Raw genomic sequence first — 19,491 nt, 5'->3', positions numbered from 1 at the left:
ATGTATTTTTTGGTATTTCAATACCATTATCTGACTTGGACAATGTATCTATACAAAGCCCTACATTATGATTCACCAATGCATCTGTGAATCATTGGGAAAAAAATACCATTATTCATTACTGGCCATACGAACGATTCGTAATGGTCACATAAAACTAACCATACGGTATATGTTATGATTTTAATATTATTGCTATAACAAAACCACGTCTAGTTTTCCTGGGCCTGACATTTAGGGTTCCTGTGAGAGATGCTGTGTGGTCCCTCGTCAACTTGTTCTCCCCGACATTCCAGTCCCTTCTCACAAGGGCAGTATGTCTGGTAAAGTTCGTGGTTGAAGATGTCATGAGATAGGAAAGGCATACATGTCTCGTTCTGAAAATAAAACAAAAGTAATCCTTGTACGAACACACAGGAAAAACGACACATAATTTCATTAAAAAAAATAGTTGAATATTAATCCATGTTGCAGTGGCGTAGGAAGTCGTCAAAAAGTGGGGGGGGGGGGGGGGGGGGGGGGGGGCAATATTATTTTTAACCTTAAATTTTACGCACTATACCAATCGTATGCCATCTCCGCAAAGTTAGCCAATAATCATCATTTCAACATCCCTATGATAATTTATGTAGTACAAAATAAGTTATTTATATATAATTATATCATATTTATTATTCATAGTAAAACATGAATCACCAGGCGCGGATCCGGGGGGGGGGGGGGGGGGGGGGGTGTTCCAGTAATTTAGTGATAATGCGAGCGCCCCCCGCTTCCTACGCCACTGCTGTTGTATAGTAACGTCGATAAATAATCTTATGTCCGCATTGTTCGAAATTGTCAATTCGTCAGTGTTTTTAATCTTATCTTTAAAAAAACAGTCATTAATTTATTACAGATACACTGTCAAATGCACTAAAGGAAACTTTCATAAAGACATGGGGCAAAAAATCAAAAGAAAAGGCGCGAGTAAAAAACGAGAAAACCATGCACAGATACAGGACTCGTTTTATGAAATAATAACATACATGTATAAGAGTACATATTCCCGTTTATATGAACTCTTAGAAAGTACATGTTATTATTTTATAAAACGAGTCCGGCATTTGTGAATCATGCGTGGTCTGCGAAGGAAGAATTCTTGCCATTACTATCGCTCCGTAATCCAACGCGTCGTAGCAAAAATTGGCCCTATACGAGGCGAGGGCAGATTGATATGTTGTGAGCCTCATATTGAAGGATTTGAATTTTGCCGGACCTATTGTATTATTTTTCAACATAATCCCCTTCAGTATCTATACACTCTTGCCAGCGGTGTTTAAGGGCCTCAGTGCCACTTTATAGAACTCCCTTTCTTGGCTGTTCAGAAAGTCTCCACTGCATGTATGACGTCATCATCTGACTGAAAGTGGGTGTCTGAAATAGCTTTTTCAGTTTTGGAAATAGATGGAATAAGGTAGATGCTCAATCAATTTAAAGCGACAATCGTGAATGGCAGCCATGGTAATGACAGACTTGTCAACAGAAGCATTGTCCTGATGGACTAACACCTTTATTAGTGAGCTCAAGTTTAAGATTTTTCCGTAACTGTCCAAGAAGTGAAGCATATCTATCAGCAGAATACCATCTGCATCCTACGAAACCGAGGCCATAACCTTCCCAGCTGATAAAACAGTCTTTGTCTTCTTTGGCGGGGGAGAGCCAGGGTGCTTCCATTGTTTCGATTGTTGTTTGGCCTCTGGGGTAAAATGATGGACCCATGTTTCATCCATAGTGAAAAATCTCTGAAGATAGTTGGCAGGATCTTCCTCAAAAAGGTTAAGATTAGCACGCGATAATGTGCGCATGGTGTGGTTCTGATCAACTGTCAGAAGTCTTGGTACCCATCGGGCCGAAAGCTTTCTCATTGGGAGATTCTCGGTCAGAATGGATTGTACTGTTTCCTGTGAAATGGCTAATCTATTGGCTGAATATCTTCCTGTGACTCGTCTGTCAGTCATAACAATATCATGAACTTTATTGGCCATTTCTGGGGTTGCAACATTTACAGACCTTCCAGGTCGGGTGTCATCCTCAAGGCTCTGTCGGCCGCGCTTAAATTCCACCACCCACCTTTTCACCGTAGCATATGAACGGGCATCTTTCCCGAGTGTGGCTGCCATATCGTTATGGATATCCTTAGGTGTTAAACCTTTTGATGCAAATATTGGATCACCGCTCTTTCACCGAATTCGTCCATTTCGCAAAGGCCGCTTGTCTTGTTTACTTTAGAGTGCTACCTCGTCGATATAAACTAACCAAATGAGACCAGTTTTTAGGTACACATCACTATATAGTCAGAGAATAGTAGGGCATCCCCGAGTACCTCCTTCTATACGAGGCTCACAACATATCAATCATCCCTCGTGTTTCAAATCAAAGTAATGGTAGAACATGTGGCTAATGGCCCGTGGACCTTAGGAATATTAGGCGGTCATCATCTTAGAGTGTGATAAAGAATCTCCAGCCCTCGAGGTGATATTCCTGATTGTATAACCTCATGAACCTGGAGACATCGTCGGATATCCACGGTTGATTGCACTACGCTACAACCGTGGGTATCCGGCGATGACCCGAGGGTTGACGATTTCTTTGTGACGTCCCCAAGGGATGACTATTTTCATCATAACCGCGAATTCTACCCATTTATGACATTGATGGAAGGATATTTCGCTTACATGCAACAACTTTCTTCTAGCCCTTTGATATTGTAGATGGTTATAGGTCTGATGAGGATTTTTAGTCCCCAAGGTGTGCCGTAATCTAGTCCGCTAAATCTGACCATAATCGCAAGCTCGCCTCGTTGGGCTATACACTCAACATATGTTATATATATGATAACATATTTGGTGTATTGAAAGTCGAGGCGAATACCAGTGACCAAACATTCTGACCGGTAGCTATATAAGGCGACCGGTCTGAATATTGGAGTCAGAGATTTTATTGCGAACGGTCAGAATTTTGGAACCTGTGCATGTTTAGAGGATTATCCGCAACCCTGCATGCTGCGTTTGTATTTTTACAAATACATTTAGTGACACATGTTCAGAATAAACCTACGTATTGACCTTGTTTTAAAAGCATACAGTTTCAAATTTAAGAAAACGGTAATGAGGTCAGTCACCTTAGTGACAATATCTTCTCAACTTCTTGATTTATTCAGACTGGTTATGATTTTCTTAGCATCTCTTCTGGAGTTAAACTCTTTTTACTCCTTGAATCTCTGACGAGTCCAAGGACGAATCAATTGTATGACAACATTTTATTAGCCCACCATCATCAGATGGTGGGCTATTCAAATCGCCCTGCGTCCGTGGTCCGTGGTCCGTCCGTCCGTCCGTCCGTCCGTAAACAATTCTTGTTATCGCTATTTCTCAGAAAGTACTGAAGGGATCTTTCTCAAACTTCATATGTAGGTTCCCCTTGGTGCCTAGTTATGCATATTGCATTTTGAGACCAATCAGAAAACAACATGGCCAACAGGCAGCCATCTTGGATTTTGACAATTGAAGTTTGTTATCGCTAATTCTCAGAAAGCACTGAAGGGATCTTTCTCAAATTTCATATGTAGGTTCCTCTTGGTGCCTAGTTATGCATATTGTATTTTGAGACCAATCGGAAAACAACATGGCCGACAGGCAGTCATCTTGGATTTCGACAATTGAAGTTTGTTATCGCTAATTCTCAGAAAGCACTGAAGAGATCTTTCTCAAATTTCATATGTAGGTTCCTCTTGGTGCCTAGTTATGCATATCACATTTTGAGACCAATCGGAAAACAACATGGCCGACAGGCAGCCATCTTGGATTTTGACAATTGAAGTTTGTTATCGCTATTTCTCAGAAACTAATGAAGGGATCTTCCTGAAATTTCATATGTAGGTTCCCCTAGGTTTCTAGTTATGCATATTGCATTTTGAGACGAATCGGAAAACAACATGGCCAACAGGCAGCCATCTTGGATTTTGACAATTGAAGTTTGTTATCGCTATTTTTAAGAAAGTATTGAAGGGATCTTCCTGAAATTCATATGGAGGTTCCCCTTGGTGCCTAGTTATGCATATTGTATTTTGAGACTAATCGGAAAACAACATGGCCAACAGGCAGCCATCTTGGATTTCGAAAATTGAAACTTGTTATCGCTATTTCTAAGAAACTAATGAAGGGATCTTCCTGAAATTTCATATGTAGGTTCCTCTTGGTGCCTAGTTATGCATATTGCATTTTGAGACCAATCGGAAAACAACATGGCCAACAGGCAGCCATCTTGGATTTTGACAATTGAAGTTTGTTATCGCTATTTCTCAGAAAGTACTGAAGGAATCTTTCTCAAATTCCATATATAGGTTCCCCTTGGTGCCTAAATCTTAAATTTTATATATAGGTTTACCTTGTTTGAAAAGTACTAGAGGCTTCTTCTGAATTTACACAGATTAGTAAGACTTAGAAGAAGAGAAAAGTAGAGAAAAGATCAATCTGACATGGAACCTATAAAGAACATTCAATGGTGGGCGCCAAGATCCCTCTGGGATCTCTTGTTATCCTATCCATGTAATTAAATTCATATCCACAACAGCTACCATTAAATGGTAGACTTACCAACACTCGTGATGGGTGGCAGTAACCATGGTCATGGTCGTTGCCGAAGATAGAACCACCAGATTGTCCCTCAAATAGGAACCTCTTCTTCTTGCCTATACCAAACCCACCGTGGACACAACATAGATCCTGAGCACAGTCACTCTGATGGGAACACTGACCATTCAGAGGAACGCTCCCAGCCGGCTTCAAAGTCGACTGACTCCTCACCTGTGGAAATTGACAAAAATGTAGAAAACAAAACTGTCCGTATTAGTTATGTATCTTTAAACAAAAATAGAAATTGTAAAGAAGTATTTTTTAGACAAAGCCGACTCCATTCTCGATACTCCCGAATTTACAATTTCTTTAGTTATTTCTGCGAACATTTAATATCGCGATAGGTAAACTATAGCGTGTTGGTTATTTCAGGCATTGGGAACTGCACCTGGTCAGTATTTATAGAAACAAACTCTAGCCTCTACTCTACTGTTGATAGAGTACAAACACAAACCCAGACACTTGTGGCTTGCATCTTTTCCATATGGAACGCATACATCACAAAGTAATGAACATGGAGGAATTTTTTAGGCCAAATGACGCGTATTTACCTCCTCGTGTAAATGTTATGACTCTTCATAATGGCTGTTTATTTGTGGAATCTGACGTCATTGTTCAGGTTATCGGGTACACTATTTCACGTGAAGCTGGGGTGATCATCTACATCTAGTATAACGAATATCCATACCCTGTCTACACTCAGCTCTCCATCAGGTACATGTATAAATCTACGTATGCCAATTGCAAGGAAATGTATACAACATATCTGATACCTTAGAGAAATCGCGAGCAGTTCAATGTGTAATGAGCATTTTTGCCCTGTTCTAATTCTTTCCATGTTTCTCATCACCCAATCCCCCACATACAGTAAAGCTGTGTTTACTAACAAAGACACACAGCAAACTGACACAGGTATTGGCGTGAATGGCTAATCCATTCAGGGTTTCCGACATTTATTTATTGTACTGATTCTACTTGTTCGAATATTAAAGTTCAGTACAGTGGACCCGCGATAATCCGGACGCCGATAGTCCGGAAAACTCACGGTCCGGACGTAAATGCACGGGAACGGATTTCCGTAACGTTATTTGTACTCACCAGTCCGGAAATTCGGATCAAATTTCTTAATAAATGTTACAAAACATCACATGCAAGATTGTTTGAGTGAAGGTGCGGCAACAAATACCGCGAGCAAATTTACTAACAAATCATGAAAAATTTTAAATAAAAAAAAACCAATTTAGTGTGCGCTGCGAGCGGGCTGCCCCAACCCCTTAACAAGTTAGAGGGAGGTATGGATTTTGCCGTGCTCTAGTTACGGAACTGCTGGTTAGTGTTTTCTCATTAAATTATAAACAATTACAAACAAGGTTGCGTGATACATGGAGTTGACATATAAGAATTAAATGGATTTGTTTTCATTTTCATTGCGGCTATGAATATCCCGTGGGGCTCGTTAGCATTAGCTCACCTCGGAAGATAAATAAATAGCTATCTTTGGCGGCAATGAAAATTAAAAATATCCATTTAATCAATACATTTACATTAGGGTGATTTGGAATAAAAACAAATAAGAACATAGTCATTTTTAATTTTTTACTTTTGATAGCTATATACGAAAAGATGCAAGTTAATATAACAGTCGGTGATCCCGCCAATTTATATTACCATGCCATCGTTTACCGTGTCTTTCCCAAGTTTCCTGTTTTTTTATCCTTTTTTTTTATTCAAAACCAAAAAACATCAACTAATATCAAATGCAATAATTCGTGTTAAATTAGATTTATTTTAAGTGAACATATAGCAACAGCAAAAAACACAATTTATGCAAATGAATCGAGGACTATTTTCTGGCGTATTGATATCAAATGAAGTATGGTGTGGAAAGTTAGCACGTGAATCGATTTCATAGTTAAATGTTTGTTGTTTTCACTTGGTATGTTCATAAAGAGAATCAATACTTAGAATGTAGATATATGTAGTAATATAATAGAGTACATAATCTTTTGTTACCAGATTAAACATAATTAAAAACTGAAAACAAGTATCTCTCAAATGAAAATATAAACTGACAGATGGTCGTCGTCAGAGAGCAGTGTAGGCAGAGCATGAACATACAAATGTAGATCATCGTCGGATACCACGGTTTATCGATGAGCTTTCCGCTCTGATATTCAGTGTCATTTTTTATTTCCAAATTATGATTGAATTAATATACACGGAACAAAAATCAGCTTTACGGCCTGTAACCTTATAGGCGGATATTATTCTGATATAGAATGCATTACTTCCTAATCCAATGTCTTTCACTCAGACGCAAGTCAATTTATCCCGATATATTTTTTTTCGTTAAGCTAACAACCTATATTGCGAATTCTTTAATGCAACAAATTAAAACACAATACAAATGCACCGGCTAATCCCTTTGTCATTTTACATGCCAATAAAAAAAGTTTAAACTAAAAAACAATAGCCTACGGAATGTTTGATGAATTAACGGGGAACTGAAGAATCAATATCAATTCACAGATTTCAGCAGATCAGATTCTTTTACCACACACAAAGCCTTCGCCGGGCAGAGGACGTCAATAAAAACCAATAAAGATCCTTGTTAATATTTCTATCTACATATATTGTATCAGGGAGAAATACTATTGGATTATTTGATTTAGGTATTTATGCATATATTCAATTTCTAATAAACAAGCTGTGCTGCCTCAAGCCTTATAACAAAGCAATCCGCTTAGAGATTCAGCAATACAATTTGATAATATTGCTTAGGTTAGGTATTGAATTCAGTATCGAATTACCAATCAAACAAGTCTGAAACTTAACCCAATCATCTGATGGGATACAAGTTGATCGCATGTTGTAGATATTGATACCTGACTCCGTTCTATCGATTAATTCTACTATACACATTGTAGAAACTCTATTGATAGAGGTTAGGTAGGCCTTGATTGATTTTTGACGTGAATATTCATTTAAACATATTTTGTGACCGCAAATTAAATTTATTGTCAATGAAAATATACGGTTTACCCATTCAAATCTAGTGTCAATGAAAATATACCGTTTACTACTCTAATCTAGTGTCAATGAAAATATATGGTTTACTACTCAAATCTTGTGTCAATGAAAATATACGGTTTACCAACTCAAATCTTGTGTCAATGAAAATATATGGTTTATCCACTCAAATCTAGTGTCAATGAAAATATACGGTTTATCCACTCAAATCTAGTGTCAATGAAAATATATGGTTTACCCACTCAAACCTAGGTTTTAATGAAAATATACGGTTTACACACTCAAACCTAGTGCCACTGAAAATATACGGTTTGTACACTCAAATTTAATGTAAATGAAAATATACAGTTTACTAACTCAAACCTATAGCTAGTGTCGATGAAAATATACGGTTTACCCACTCAAATCTAGTGCCAATGAAAATATACGGTTTACCCACTCAAACCGAGTGTCAATGAAACCATACGGTTTACCCATTCAAACCTAGTGTCAATGAAAACATACGTTTTTTGGAGAGTCATATAAAGTATTAAATCAATAACTAGCTACATTTCACCTTCTCAAATACTTACTACAACAGCGACGCACAAACAGAGGACAGCTACCGCTACCTTCATTTTGATTTTACCAAATGTTCTAATGGCACCTTTGAGAAAACGTCAGATGTTTCTAGAATGACTCTGATATCTCGGTGTTAGGCACACATATTTTGTCTAAGAATTGTTAGTTTTAATTACTTACGTATAGTTATATGTATATATGGTTTTTATCTTTCACTTTTGTTAATTTGAGTAAAAATAATCTGACTCTTGTGCTTATTAATATTAACCACTTGATTTATTACAGGTACCCTGGAATGGTTTTGAGTATCCATTGAGAATCCATCTACACTGGAAATGCCTGGTAAGGTAACAAGTCATTTGAAATATAGAGCTTTGATAAGGTTTGGCACAATTTCGACATAACATATCACAAGAGATTAAAATACACATTTGTCTAGTTATTCTTCAGAGTAATGTATAAAATGCTCCTAAAACAATACTTTTTTGGCCTCAAGTGACCCTGAAGTTAAACAAACAACAAATTGACTTAAATCTGATGATAAGCAGTTTGAATCAAACATAAAAAATATGATGCAACAAAAGACAGTGCCTAATTAGTAAGGCTTCACATACAATACACAGCTGATATAGCTGATCTAAATAAAAATAGTATAAAAACAACCCATATAAATTGAGACAATCGCTTACTAAGGAAGGGGAGGAGGGACGGAATTTTTCACTGTTTTCTGAGGAAAATTTTCAACAAATCAAAGATGGCGTCTTGATGCAGAGGAGAGAGTGGAGGTGGGGCCTTCAGCCTCAGCCCCACGGCCCTTTCCTTGACCTCTTGACCAAAGACATTTTAACTTGACCTATTTCAGCCAATTGAAAATGGCCTTAGCCCAAATATGGAATGTTCTTCCAAATTACGGAATCAGAATTCACACCTACATTAACGAAACGAAATAATTATATTGTCCAAGAAGTCGTATATAAATATACTTTTTATTTTTCTGTTTTGATGAGACCAAGGAACCTAAAGATAAGCGAATGTCAGCCAATCCCTCACTTCTACATCATCTATATTAGGTTTTGTTTCCTATATATATCATGGCTAGAAAGTGACACGTGATCCTCCAATCACTTTGCATTATAATAATATACTCATGTGCATCCTACGCTAAATAAATCCGAACAACAAACTAATAGCAATAGAATATATATTTGCATTTTCATCTTTGACTACATAACTGCACTGCCATCACTAAAGTCGACAGCTTATGACTGAAGGGAAATTGGCATTTGTGGTACTTAACATGCGTGTCTAAAGCAAACAGTATTGATTATCATTTATGAAAACCTGCATATGTGATTGAACATAGTTTCTTTTGTCAAATATGGTACAACATGATAATTATTTCTGATGGAAATTGGTAATATAAAAAATGTAATTTTCTTTTGGGAGTAATCCAAAAAGACTATTAAAGGGTCATTGTGTTATGTTTGTCCGGAAGTGCAATGTATTATGCGCAACGTCTCGAACATTTGAATGCTAGATACATGTATATATTTTATCACGTGTACTTTATTGCTTATATCGTTGTAGGTATTCTTATTATCGAGCAACTACAGCTAGGGACCAAATGTTAAATATGATTTTTTTCGCCATCCCAAAGAAAATGAATAAATAGATAAATAAAAAATCTAATGATCAATAAAAAAAGTAAATTATTTAATTAATATTGTGTTAAATGGGCAGATTGTTGCGTATAAATCATGGAAGTGTAGGTTTTCGTTATTGTTTACACAACAATCAGATAACTGACTTTGTGTATGTACACTAGTAAGGTTACACTGCCAGGTAGATTCATTATTAATGCTGCCTAGAATGCTATACTGATTCCGTTGACGCCATATTGTCTGTAATTTCAGTCTGTTAAGCAAGGTATTACCACAACAATATTATAATGCTAAGTTAATTAGATAAGGTCTTTTCTGTTTGTATAGATACACTACATGTACCTCAAAGTCAAAACAATCATATTGTACATTACTGTACATCAGTATATAAGTGTACATCAGTATATAAGTGTACATCAGTATATAAGTGTACGTCAGTGCATACTGTACATCAGTATATAAGTGAACGTCAGTGCATACTGTACATCAGTATATAAGTGTACATCAGTGCATACTGTACATCAGTTTATAAGTGTACATCAGTACATTACTGTACATCAGTATATAAGTGTACATCAGTACATTACTGTACATCAGTATATAAGTGTACATCAGTACATTACTGTACATCAGTATATAAGTGTACATCAGTACATTACTGTACATCAGTATATAAGTGTACGTCAGTGCATACTGTACATCAGTATATAAGTGTACGTCAGTGCATACTGTACATCAGTATATAAGTGTACGTCAGTGCATACTGTACATCAGTTTATAAGTGTACATCAGTTCGATACTGTACATCAGTATATAAGTACATCAGTATATTAGTGTACATCAGTGCATACTGTACATCAGTACGATACTGTACATCAGTATATTAGTGTACATCAGTACAATACTGTACATCAGTACATTAGTGTACACCAGTACAATACTGTACATCAGCACATTACTGTACATCAGTACATTACCGTACATCAGTACATTATTATGTATCAGTACAATACTATGCATCAGTATATAAGTGTACATCAGTACACTACTGTACATCGGTACATTATTATGTATCAGTACAATACTATACATCAGTATATAAGTGTACATCAGTACATTACTGTACATCAGTACATTATTATGTATCAGTAAAATACTATACATCAGTACATTACTGTACACCAGTACATTACTGTACATCAGTCACATCTCCTAATCAGTTTTTGTAAACCTGGCAAAGCTCCAAACATAGCAACATCTTTACTGTCTCGTACATTAGTTTAAAGTATCTGTTATGTGTACAATGTACATTTCATTCTCCAAAAAATATTAATTTATTCATTTACTATGTACATTGGCGATCAAATGTTGCATTTCTCTTAAAGAATGAATTTGATATAACACCAGTTAGATATTTCCAAACCGATTTTGTTGTGTTTTTATAAGAGATAATAGTGTGAAAGATAACAATGTGATAGATGGTAGGTCGGATAATTGTATTTACATTTGTAGTACTATAGTTCTATATAGTGGATACATCGCAAAGGCTGATGTATAGCCAAACATTACATTATTTTTTTTTCTCATTTTCACTTTTCTAAAAAAAAAATGTCTTGAAGCAGACAATAAAAATCCACGTGGATTCAGCAAATAACTTCGTCTGCATATAAAACACATAAGATAAGGTAAATGAGCGAACCATGCATGTAAAGCATACATTTATACAATTAATCAATATTCACTTAATTAATTGCTTGTAAATCATACTTTGTTTACAAATCATGCATTGCTATATATTTGTCACCTCAAAATAAACTTCTTTCGGAGAGAGATTATTCTAACGTTAGTTACAGCTATGGATAACAGTACTTCATTAACACTATCAATCAGGAATATAGTAAAAAGTAAATTAGTCGACTGCCTATACATGTACATTCAGCCATTATTGTAAAGAATGTTGTGTTGTGCTCGACAAAATAGGAAGAGGGTAGCAGGTATAAGAATTAATATCGATATTCATTTAATTAATGGTGTGTCAACTGAAGTATTAGGTAGCAGATGTGACTTTGCTTATTGAAATGACATCAGTACATAATCGATTTATCTCGGTTTTCAGCCTTATCAATATTTACCAACGATGTAGTACATCGGCCTTACTACTGCTGTTGATGTGCACACATAATAGGATTTCATGTTTAAAATGCACATTATGGTCGTATAATTGTGGTCCTTTGACATTTTCCGCTAGACGAATATTTATTGTTAACTATGGGCGAGAATGAGCTTGTATAATGTCAGCTAGTATTATTAGCCTTGTCAATCATTGAGATGAAATAGCACCGTTTTATATTCCTACGCAGCCACCAGTAATGAATTAAATGTATGTAATGTATAACAGGAATTTCGCTACTTAGACCAACAGTAGAGCTAGTGCTTCCACGACCAGCGTGACGATCGATACAAGTATTGATTCGCGTGAAGGGCTGGGCGACCAAAACAGAAGCGCTGCCATTTTGGTTCCAATGAATATCTGTATAAATCAGTGGACGAATTCTTGATTTGAAGAACATCGACCATATCTCAAAATGAAGGGCGGCACTATCTGTTTCCTCCTTCTTGTGGTGGCTTGTACTCTTGTTCAAGGAAAAAGGGTGAGTAAGAACTAAAATAAATTATTATTTAGTATTTTCAATCAATTTAGATAGTTTAAGTAATTCTAGACTACATAGCCGGGACCTAACATTTGAACGGTTTGTGTACTTATATGTAGGTCAACAAGTGTTGGTTCAGAATCACATGACAAAACTTTTACTATTTCCTGTGTGCCATTGCTGTGCAATCTCTACTTTGACTACAGTAAGCCAGAGATGAAAAATATCATACAGTGCTTGGTCGGAAGACCGCATTTTCAAAGATTCATCTACCAGCCTTTCCTTCATATCAATTGTACCATTATCTAAATTAAAGAATGGAATATACTCTTGTATAGTTCTTAACCAACATTTACTGATCGCTGATGAGTAAGGGTACTACGCAGTTGTTATCTAGTGTTATTTTATGTCATGTTGCGTCCTAAAATCATGTACATGTGTTTCTCTTGTCTGACTGTACTTGAACCATTCGACAATGTCATTAAGCTAAAACATTTTAAGGATTGCAAAAAAAATATGAATTCTAAACTTTTTAATGATCGGTTTGAAGACAATTGGTCACAAATTTTGTTGTCTTAATAAATTCATCGACGTTAATTTTATTATTGGTTTTATAACTGACAAAAACTAATGGATATTTACTCGTACATATTTTAAAGTACGCGACGTAACGTTTTTGTTAACAAACTAAACTACATCTGCAAGATAATTACTCGCTTTGAATGACTAATATTATGCAAAAAAAAAAAAAAAAAAAAATGATGGACCTCACGAATGTTTGAAGCACATTTACCAAAGCATATTTTCCAGTGTTGCTTTGTTGGTTTGTTTTGGTTTTTATTACGGTATGTTGACGGGAACGCCTCATTGTTTTTTTAAAGTATTTTAATAAGAATATATTGCAAGGTACTTATATTTTGCGTGAGTTTTATTTTCGCGATTATCTGTACGAAAATAAAATCTTTAGATGGCGATCAAGCTATCGGTCACCGATATAGGAATCTTGCAGAATCTATGACTTTAATAGCTCATCCATCGCGAATTTAATGTCATTTATTGATCAACGTTCGTGAATCATGTATCCGCTTATATGTCTGAAAACGTTAGTTCGCGAAATAAAGTGTTCGCGAAATCTAACAGGCTTACAGTATTCTGATATATTTAGATAGCTCGTTGTATGTCGACTCATCTTTCTAACCTTAATCATGTTATGCAATTGATACGAAACAGTGATGGACCTTTTGATAATAAGCTTCAAAGGAAGGAAGGTTTTCGGATTATAGAATTCCAAATAAAGCATATTCTCCTGAAAATAAGTAGAATTTAAGATAAACATGACTACATGCCAACATATTATGGATCGTTTTACCACAGAAATAAATCACGTTTCTCTCGAGGGAATAAAAAAAATGCGACGTGAATGCATGGATGTAAGATACACATATACTGTGTTACCCATCGGGGACCAGCAGTGCCGTGTTTAACGATTGCATGTACTATCATTTCCCGTCTTAATAAGAAATATATGTGTCTTTGTTTATATGCTTATAATCGATTTAGGAATTGCCCATTGATTTTAACAGTAAAACTCTTTTCTTAAAAGATGAAAATAATACTGAAACGTAAAGAACATCTTAACACCCTTTTATTATTGTTAAGCATAATATACTTTACTTATGGTAATATATTGTAATAGTCTACCTTGAACAATCTGTATTTAAATTTCAGGTGAATCTGAAAATGTTACATCTTTAACTAATGTTATTATTATAACAGCAATATAGTCGGTTAGAAAACGCTGTTCTATATTACCCCAAGGGAAGTCGGAGTTGTTCGATCAGAACTAGCTATATAAACAGCGCACGACGTTTGGCGTACCTTCCATTCGTAAGATCAAATATCTCTGATTCAGCTTGTCACGTGATAAGTGGGGTGATATAGGTACATGCTATACAGATGTCATGGCAACGTCCCTGTCTACACTACATACATTCCTCTGGTATATATAAGCTAAATCTCTAAAAAGCTTTATCAAAAGTGCAAAACATCTTTGTAAACATTTTTGATTCTAAACAACTGAGCCTGTTTATCCAATGATGTGAGTTACATCTGATATAGCCATTGTTCTAGCTCTAGCCTTTGTTCAGGAATCGCAAGTGTCCCTCATGACTCTGTACATAACTACATAATAAGTACCCCTCGCAATTACCACTAAGATGTCAATGTCCCTTGTAGCTGCCCTTTCGAAATCAATGTCCTACTTAGTTACCACTTAAAATTCAATTACCCTCGTCATTGAAATCATGGCCCTCGTAATTATCCATTCCAAATGGATTTCCCTGGTATTTTAACTACCCTGTCAATGTCCCTCGTAAATACCACAACCAACTTAATGTTCCAAGAATTTAACACTAACAAGTCGATGCCTCTTGTACCATTACAAAGTCACTTTTCTTTGTAAATACATCTAAATGTTCCTTGTAATTACAGTTATAATATCCCTCTAATTTCAGTTGCATAGAAATATGTTCCTCTCAGGTACCAGTTCATAAAGCCAATGACACTCGCCATATGTCGGATAGGACAAGCATAGTCTAATTGTGTCAAAATTAATACATATACACTGTTTACAATTGTTTGCTGTTGTGAAACACTCTGAAATAAAAACACTGTTTTAACTTATCTTATTTTATAAATATATCGGGTACATCTGTACGTTAATCTAAACGTTTAGAGATGAACTACCTATCCTAATTACTTCGTCATACACATACGCACAACACCTAGCAACGCAGTAGCAACTTTGTATCAAAAATCAATTTACAGCGGTTGTGGGTTAGCTTATATGTGACATGGACAATGTATCGGGGAATATTGCATGCTGCCTGGCATGAAATATAGCCTAATGAAAGAAATAAAACTGTATGGGTTCCGTCTGAAGCCTGATGCAAACGTTTTTTTCTTCGCCGCGGAATAGCTACAGAGGGAATCCTCCCTTGACGTTGGAATCAATACAATTATCTGCAATATGACTTAGAACTCATTTATTCAACACGGAAGTTAAATCAATTTCAGTTTTTATTAGTTTTATGTCTAGTTGGTGAACTGGTGTTTGTCAGATTCTTTCAGAAAGCAGTATTTTAATACAATATCATTTCAAAAAGATGGAAATTTATTAAATGAACTGCCTAGGGATACATTGTTTTTACATTTAAGTTGAGAAAGCACTCGGTATATGGTGGAACTATTGGTTTTTATCTACCTCAAGAAAATAACAGTTCTACCATTTATGAGATAAAATTGCAGATTTATATACAGGTATATATACTTCCAGGTGTATATAATAACGTCGAACTAGAAAGAAAACAACAACTAAATGACACAGTACCATTTTACCACTGGAATCCTAATCGATACGTACGGTGAATTCTGTAACATGTGTGTTTATGGTTAGTGCAATCAATAACATATCAATTTGGTTTTTTTATGAATTGTAGCTAAATTTTATCTCGCATGTTTAATTATTGTTTGTATAATGTTGAAAATTGACCTCGATGACAATTACATCTGTAACAGGTATATAGCCGTTGCTCTTTCACCTTAGTCTGTGAAACACATGTTTCCAACGAAAACAAGAGATGTCTTCCATATGACTGGGAGTCTGACATTATCTAGAGTGACATCATAATCGAAAAGGTGTAGAGGGTCTGTAAATAAGCCACATGAGGCCATTCATATGGCATAGCTAACTCCAGTAGGATTAGTTACCGCCCACACTAACGCTAACCCTGAATGAAAACCAGTTAATTCCGATATAATTCAAATGGAACTATGCAACACTGCTGATGGCTTCATTCGCGATCAATATATTCTGTTAAACACTTTTAAAAAAATTGTTGGTGTTTTGTTTTTGTTTTGGTGTTGTTGGTGTAGTTGGTTGTGTGTGTGAATGAGTGTGTGTATGGGGGTTGTTATGCTTATTTGCAGATATCAGACTAATTCTATTTGTTTATAATTCACAGAATAATTTGCTTGGATTAGGCTGTGAAAAGTTTCAAGGTTGCATATGAAAATGCATTCTTAATCATTAATGCTATGTGCAAAGGATACATATTGATTGATCTTTTTCAGATGAAACAACGACATATCAGAGCGGCTGAAGAGATCAAAGAGCTCCAAATTAACCATGACCTCGTTAGAACAAAAAGAAAGTTAAGTGACCCAGCTCTGACCCGAATGAAGCGTTTACAAGAGCCCCCGGAACCCTATTTAGATAGAACGAAGCGTACAAGAAGATCTTTACGCGCCAAATACCCGCATATAAAGGAAAGGCCACTTCACCGAATGAAGAGAGTACCGAAAGAAGCTGTCCTCCACCGCACGAAGAGAGTTCCGAAAGAAGCTGTCCTCCACCGCGCGAAGAGAGTTCGGGCCGAAAAGACGCTCAAGCGTATTAAGCGTCTCCGTCGCGATCTTCGGACACAATTGATGCGTCATCGTCGAAATACTTTTTCAAGTACGCATCCCTTGAAAATCCCAATAATGAAACGTGCCCACAAACACCGGATGATGAGACCACGTCCGGATAATCGAAATCAGGCCAGGCTAAATCGAATGAAGGCTGCCATCGGGAATCACATTCAGCAACGCAAACGGAACCATTTCATGCGCCACAAAGTGAATGGTCCTACGCACAAGAAGAATGACGTCATGCGTAAAAAGAATGAAGTTGCACATAAAAAGATGATAACGAAGAAGAAGAAACAGCACACTAAAAGCGATAAAAAACACCATGTCCAAGTCCATGCTAACTGAACAAAAGTATGTGAAAAATGAAGTTGAAGGAGAAAAATGTATGAAGTGTTTATAAAATTCTCAAAAGCGTCAATCAAAATTTGATTAGGTACACGAAAATGTATTTGAAATGCTAACGTTCGAAAAGTATGACGAAAACTGATTTTATGAACGTTTTCCTTTTTAAAGTAGACTCTATTTACACAATTTGGATATGGTCCCTTTACACTACAGGTGCTTAAAAAGCAACCAATATGTCGTTAAAATAATGATGCATGGATTTCATTTTCCTGTAGGGTATCATATTGTTGCAATTTACTTACAATTATTATATAGTTAGATCACATAGTGGAAATATGAACACAGCCTTCATTTACATCCGGAATTAATGGTCCGGGGGCTCTGGAAATTAAGGATGCGGGGAATCTGGACTATAACTTTTTGTGTTCAGCTCCGTTTCTCAAAAAGCATCAATGCTATTTCAACCACATGGAATATAGTTGCATTGTAGCAAAAACTTCTTAACGCACCCTACAGATGACATACATTTTTTTTTTTTTTTTTTGCCGTATGTTTTGGTTAAACATTTTGAGAATTTAATATAAAATATCTATTGCCTCTCAAATTGATTTACAAATAAGTTTATAGCCAAATTGGAATAATTTCTGTAATGAATCAGCTGTATTATCTTCTTATTTTTCAAGGTTAGAAATATATATTAAGGTGAAGTTTGAGAAGTTTGAGATTTTGTGAAATTTAATATTTGTTTTCGCAATGCATCAACATTACACATGTCTATAATGTATACAGGGTGCTGTGAAACTGTCAGGTGGAGGTTATTTTCATATCTTTTTTTGTTGTTTTTAGAAAAAAATACTGAAATTTCAGTGAGTTTTGGATTGTGCTTTCTATAGTGATAGACAGTGACAGGCGAGACATCTAATTTCGTTCAATTCTTGTTCCTTTTTAATTTTGAAGTTAAAGTAAATATGTATTAAAGTGATGTGTTACGAACAGTTACATGTAGTAAAACTGGATTTGTTAATGTTTCTGTTCTATAAAGTAATGTATATCCATGTTACATTGAGTATTTCACTGGAAGGTTTTGTTATACAATCGTTTTGCTGAGATGGTGGACTAATTTGTTTACTAGACAGGAACTATAACGTAAAATCGCATTGAATAGTGTTGTTATTATGGGTAAGTACATTCAGAGTTCATGTGCCATTGTTATCTTATATCATCCTGTAGCAGAATATTTTTTGTCATATTTTGTAATTTTGAAATATTTTTATATAGTGTAAAACAATTATATCAATCATTACATATACATATAATATAACGGTTGGATCGTCTGTATCGGACGAAGAATGACTTTAGATATGCAAAATCGAAAAAAAGGAACCAGATTATTATGAAGATAAGTTTATTAAATTATCAATTTTCTGTCATTCTTCTTTTTTGTAATTTACATATTTATGTATGTATATAAAGTAAAACGTTAGATAACGTGTGTCATTTAACCTATCTCTTTGTCAGTTTTCAGTAATTAAAACATGATTTCCCACGTCTCCCCCTTCGCTTTATGTCTAAAACAATGAACTATATGGGTTTTTGAGTCATTATCTTTAATTGTACTCTTTGTGATTGTATCCTCTGAAGATTTAATAAATCCAGTTTTCTTTGAGCGAGTTGTTGTAGTTTTTAAGCATCATTGTTTTATTATACACCTTTAATGTTCTATAAGTGTGTGTAACACAGGTAAAACTTACGTCTGAAATATGTTTATTATGATAACTATGACTCCTAAGGTGATTACGACCGAAATGGAATATAAAAACAGGATTAAAACCTTAGATTTTACGAAATTGATATACATCTTCAATGTCTATCTAATTGATTTGCAAATAGTTTATATCCAAATTGGAATAGATTAATCAGATGTATTTTCTTCTCACTTTCCAGAAAGACTGATCTTTGAGATAAAAGTTCATATTTAGGAAATGAAGAATATAGAAGGGAAACGGCAATAAACCACCGATTCAAATTCAATTTCAACAAATTCTATTGACATAGAAAGAAAGTCAATGTAATTGGACATCAGGTCTTCTCCTTAGTAAT

At 35.5% G+C, this 19,491-nt stretch overlaps 2 protein-coding genes across 2 annotated transcripts; one reads left to right on the top strand and one right to left on the bottom strand.

The window, feature by feature from the left end:
* Positions 1-169: 169 nt before the first annotated feature.
* LOC117330347 lies at positions 170-8,388 on the bottom strand. Its single transcript, XM_033888562.1, has 3 exons — positions 8,276-8,388; positions 4,635-4,844; positions 170-377 (listed from the first exon to the last, which is right to left on the bottom strand). The coding sequence occupies exons 1-3, from the start codon at positions 8,318-8,320 to the stop codon at positions 213-215; spliced, it is 420 nt and encodes a 139-aa protein (XP_033744453.1). The 5' UTR covers positions 8,321-8,388; the 3' UTR covers positions 170-212.
* Positions 8,389-12,278: 3,890 nt separating this feature from the next.
* Positions 12,279-19,057, top strand: LOC117330345. Its single transcript, XM_033888560.1, has 2 exons — positions 12,279-12,576; positions 16,708-19,057. Exons 1-2 carry the CDS (start codon positions 12,511-12,513, stop codon positions 17,389-17,391), a joined length of 750 nt encoding a protein of 249 aa, XP_033744451.1. The 5' UTR covers positions 12,279-12,510; the 3' UTR covers positions 17,392-19,057.
* The last annotated feature ends 434 nt before the right edge of the window (positions 19,058-19,491 follow it).

The sequence above is a fragment of the Pecten maximus genome, chromosome 7 (assembly GCF_902652985.1).
Source record: "Pecten maximus chromosome 7, xPecMax1.1, whole genome shotgun sequence".
Classification (NCBI taxonomy): domain Eukaryota; kingdom Metazoa; phylum Mollusca; class Bivalvia; order Pectinida; family Pectinidae; genus Pecten; species Pecten maximus.
This window is presented reverse-complemented; position numbering and strand designations above follow the sequence as displayed.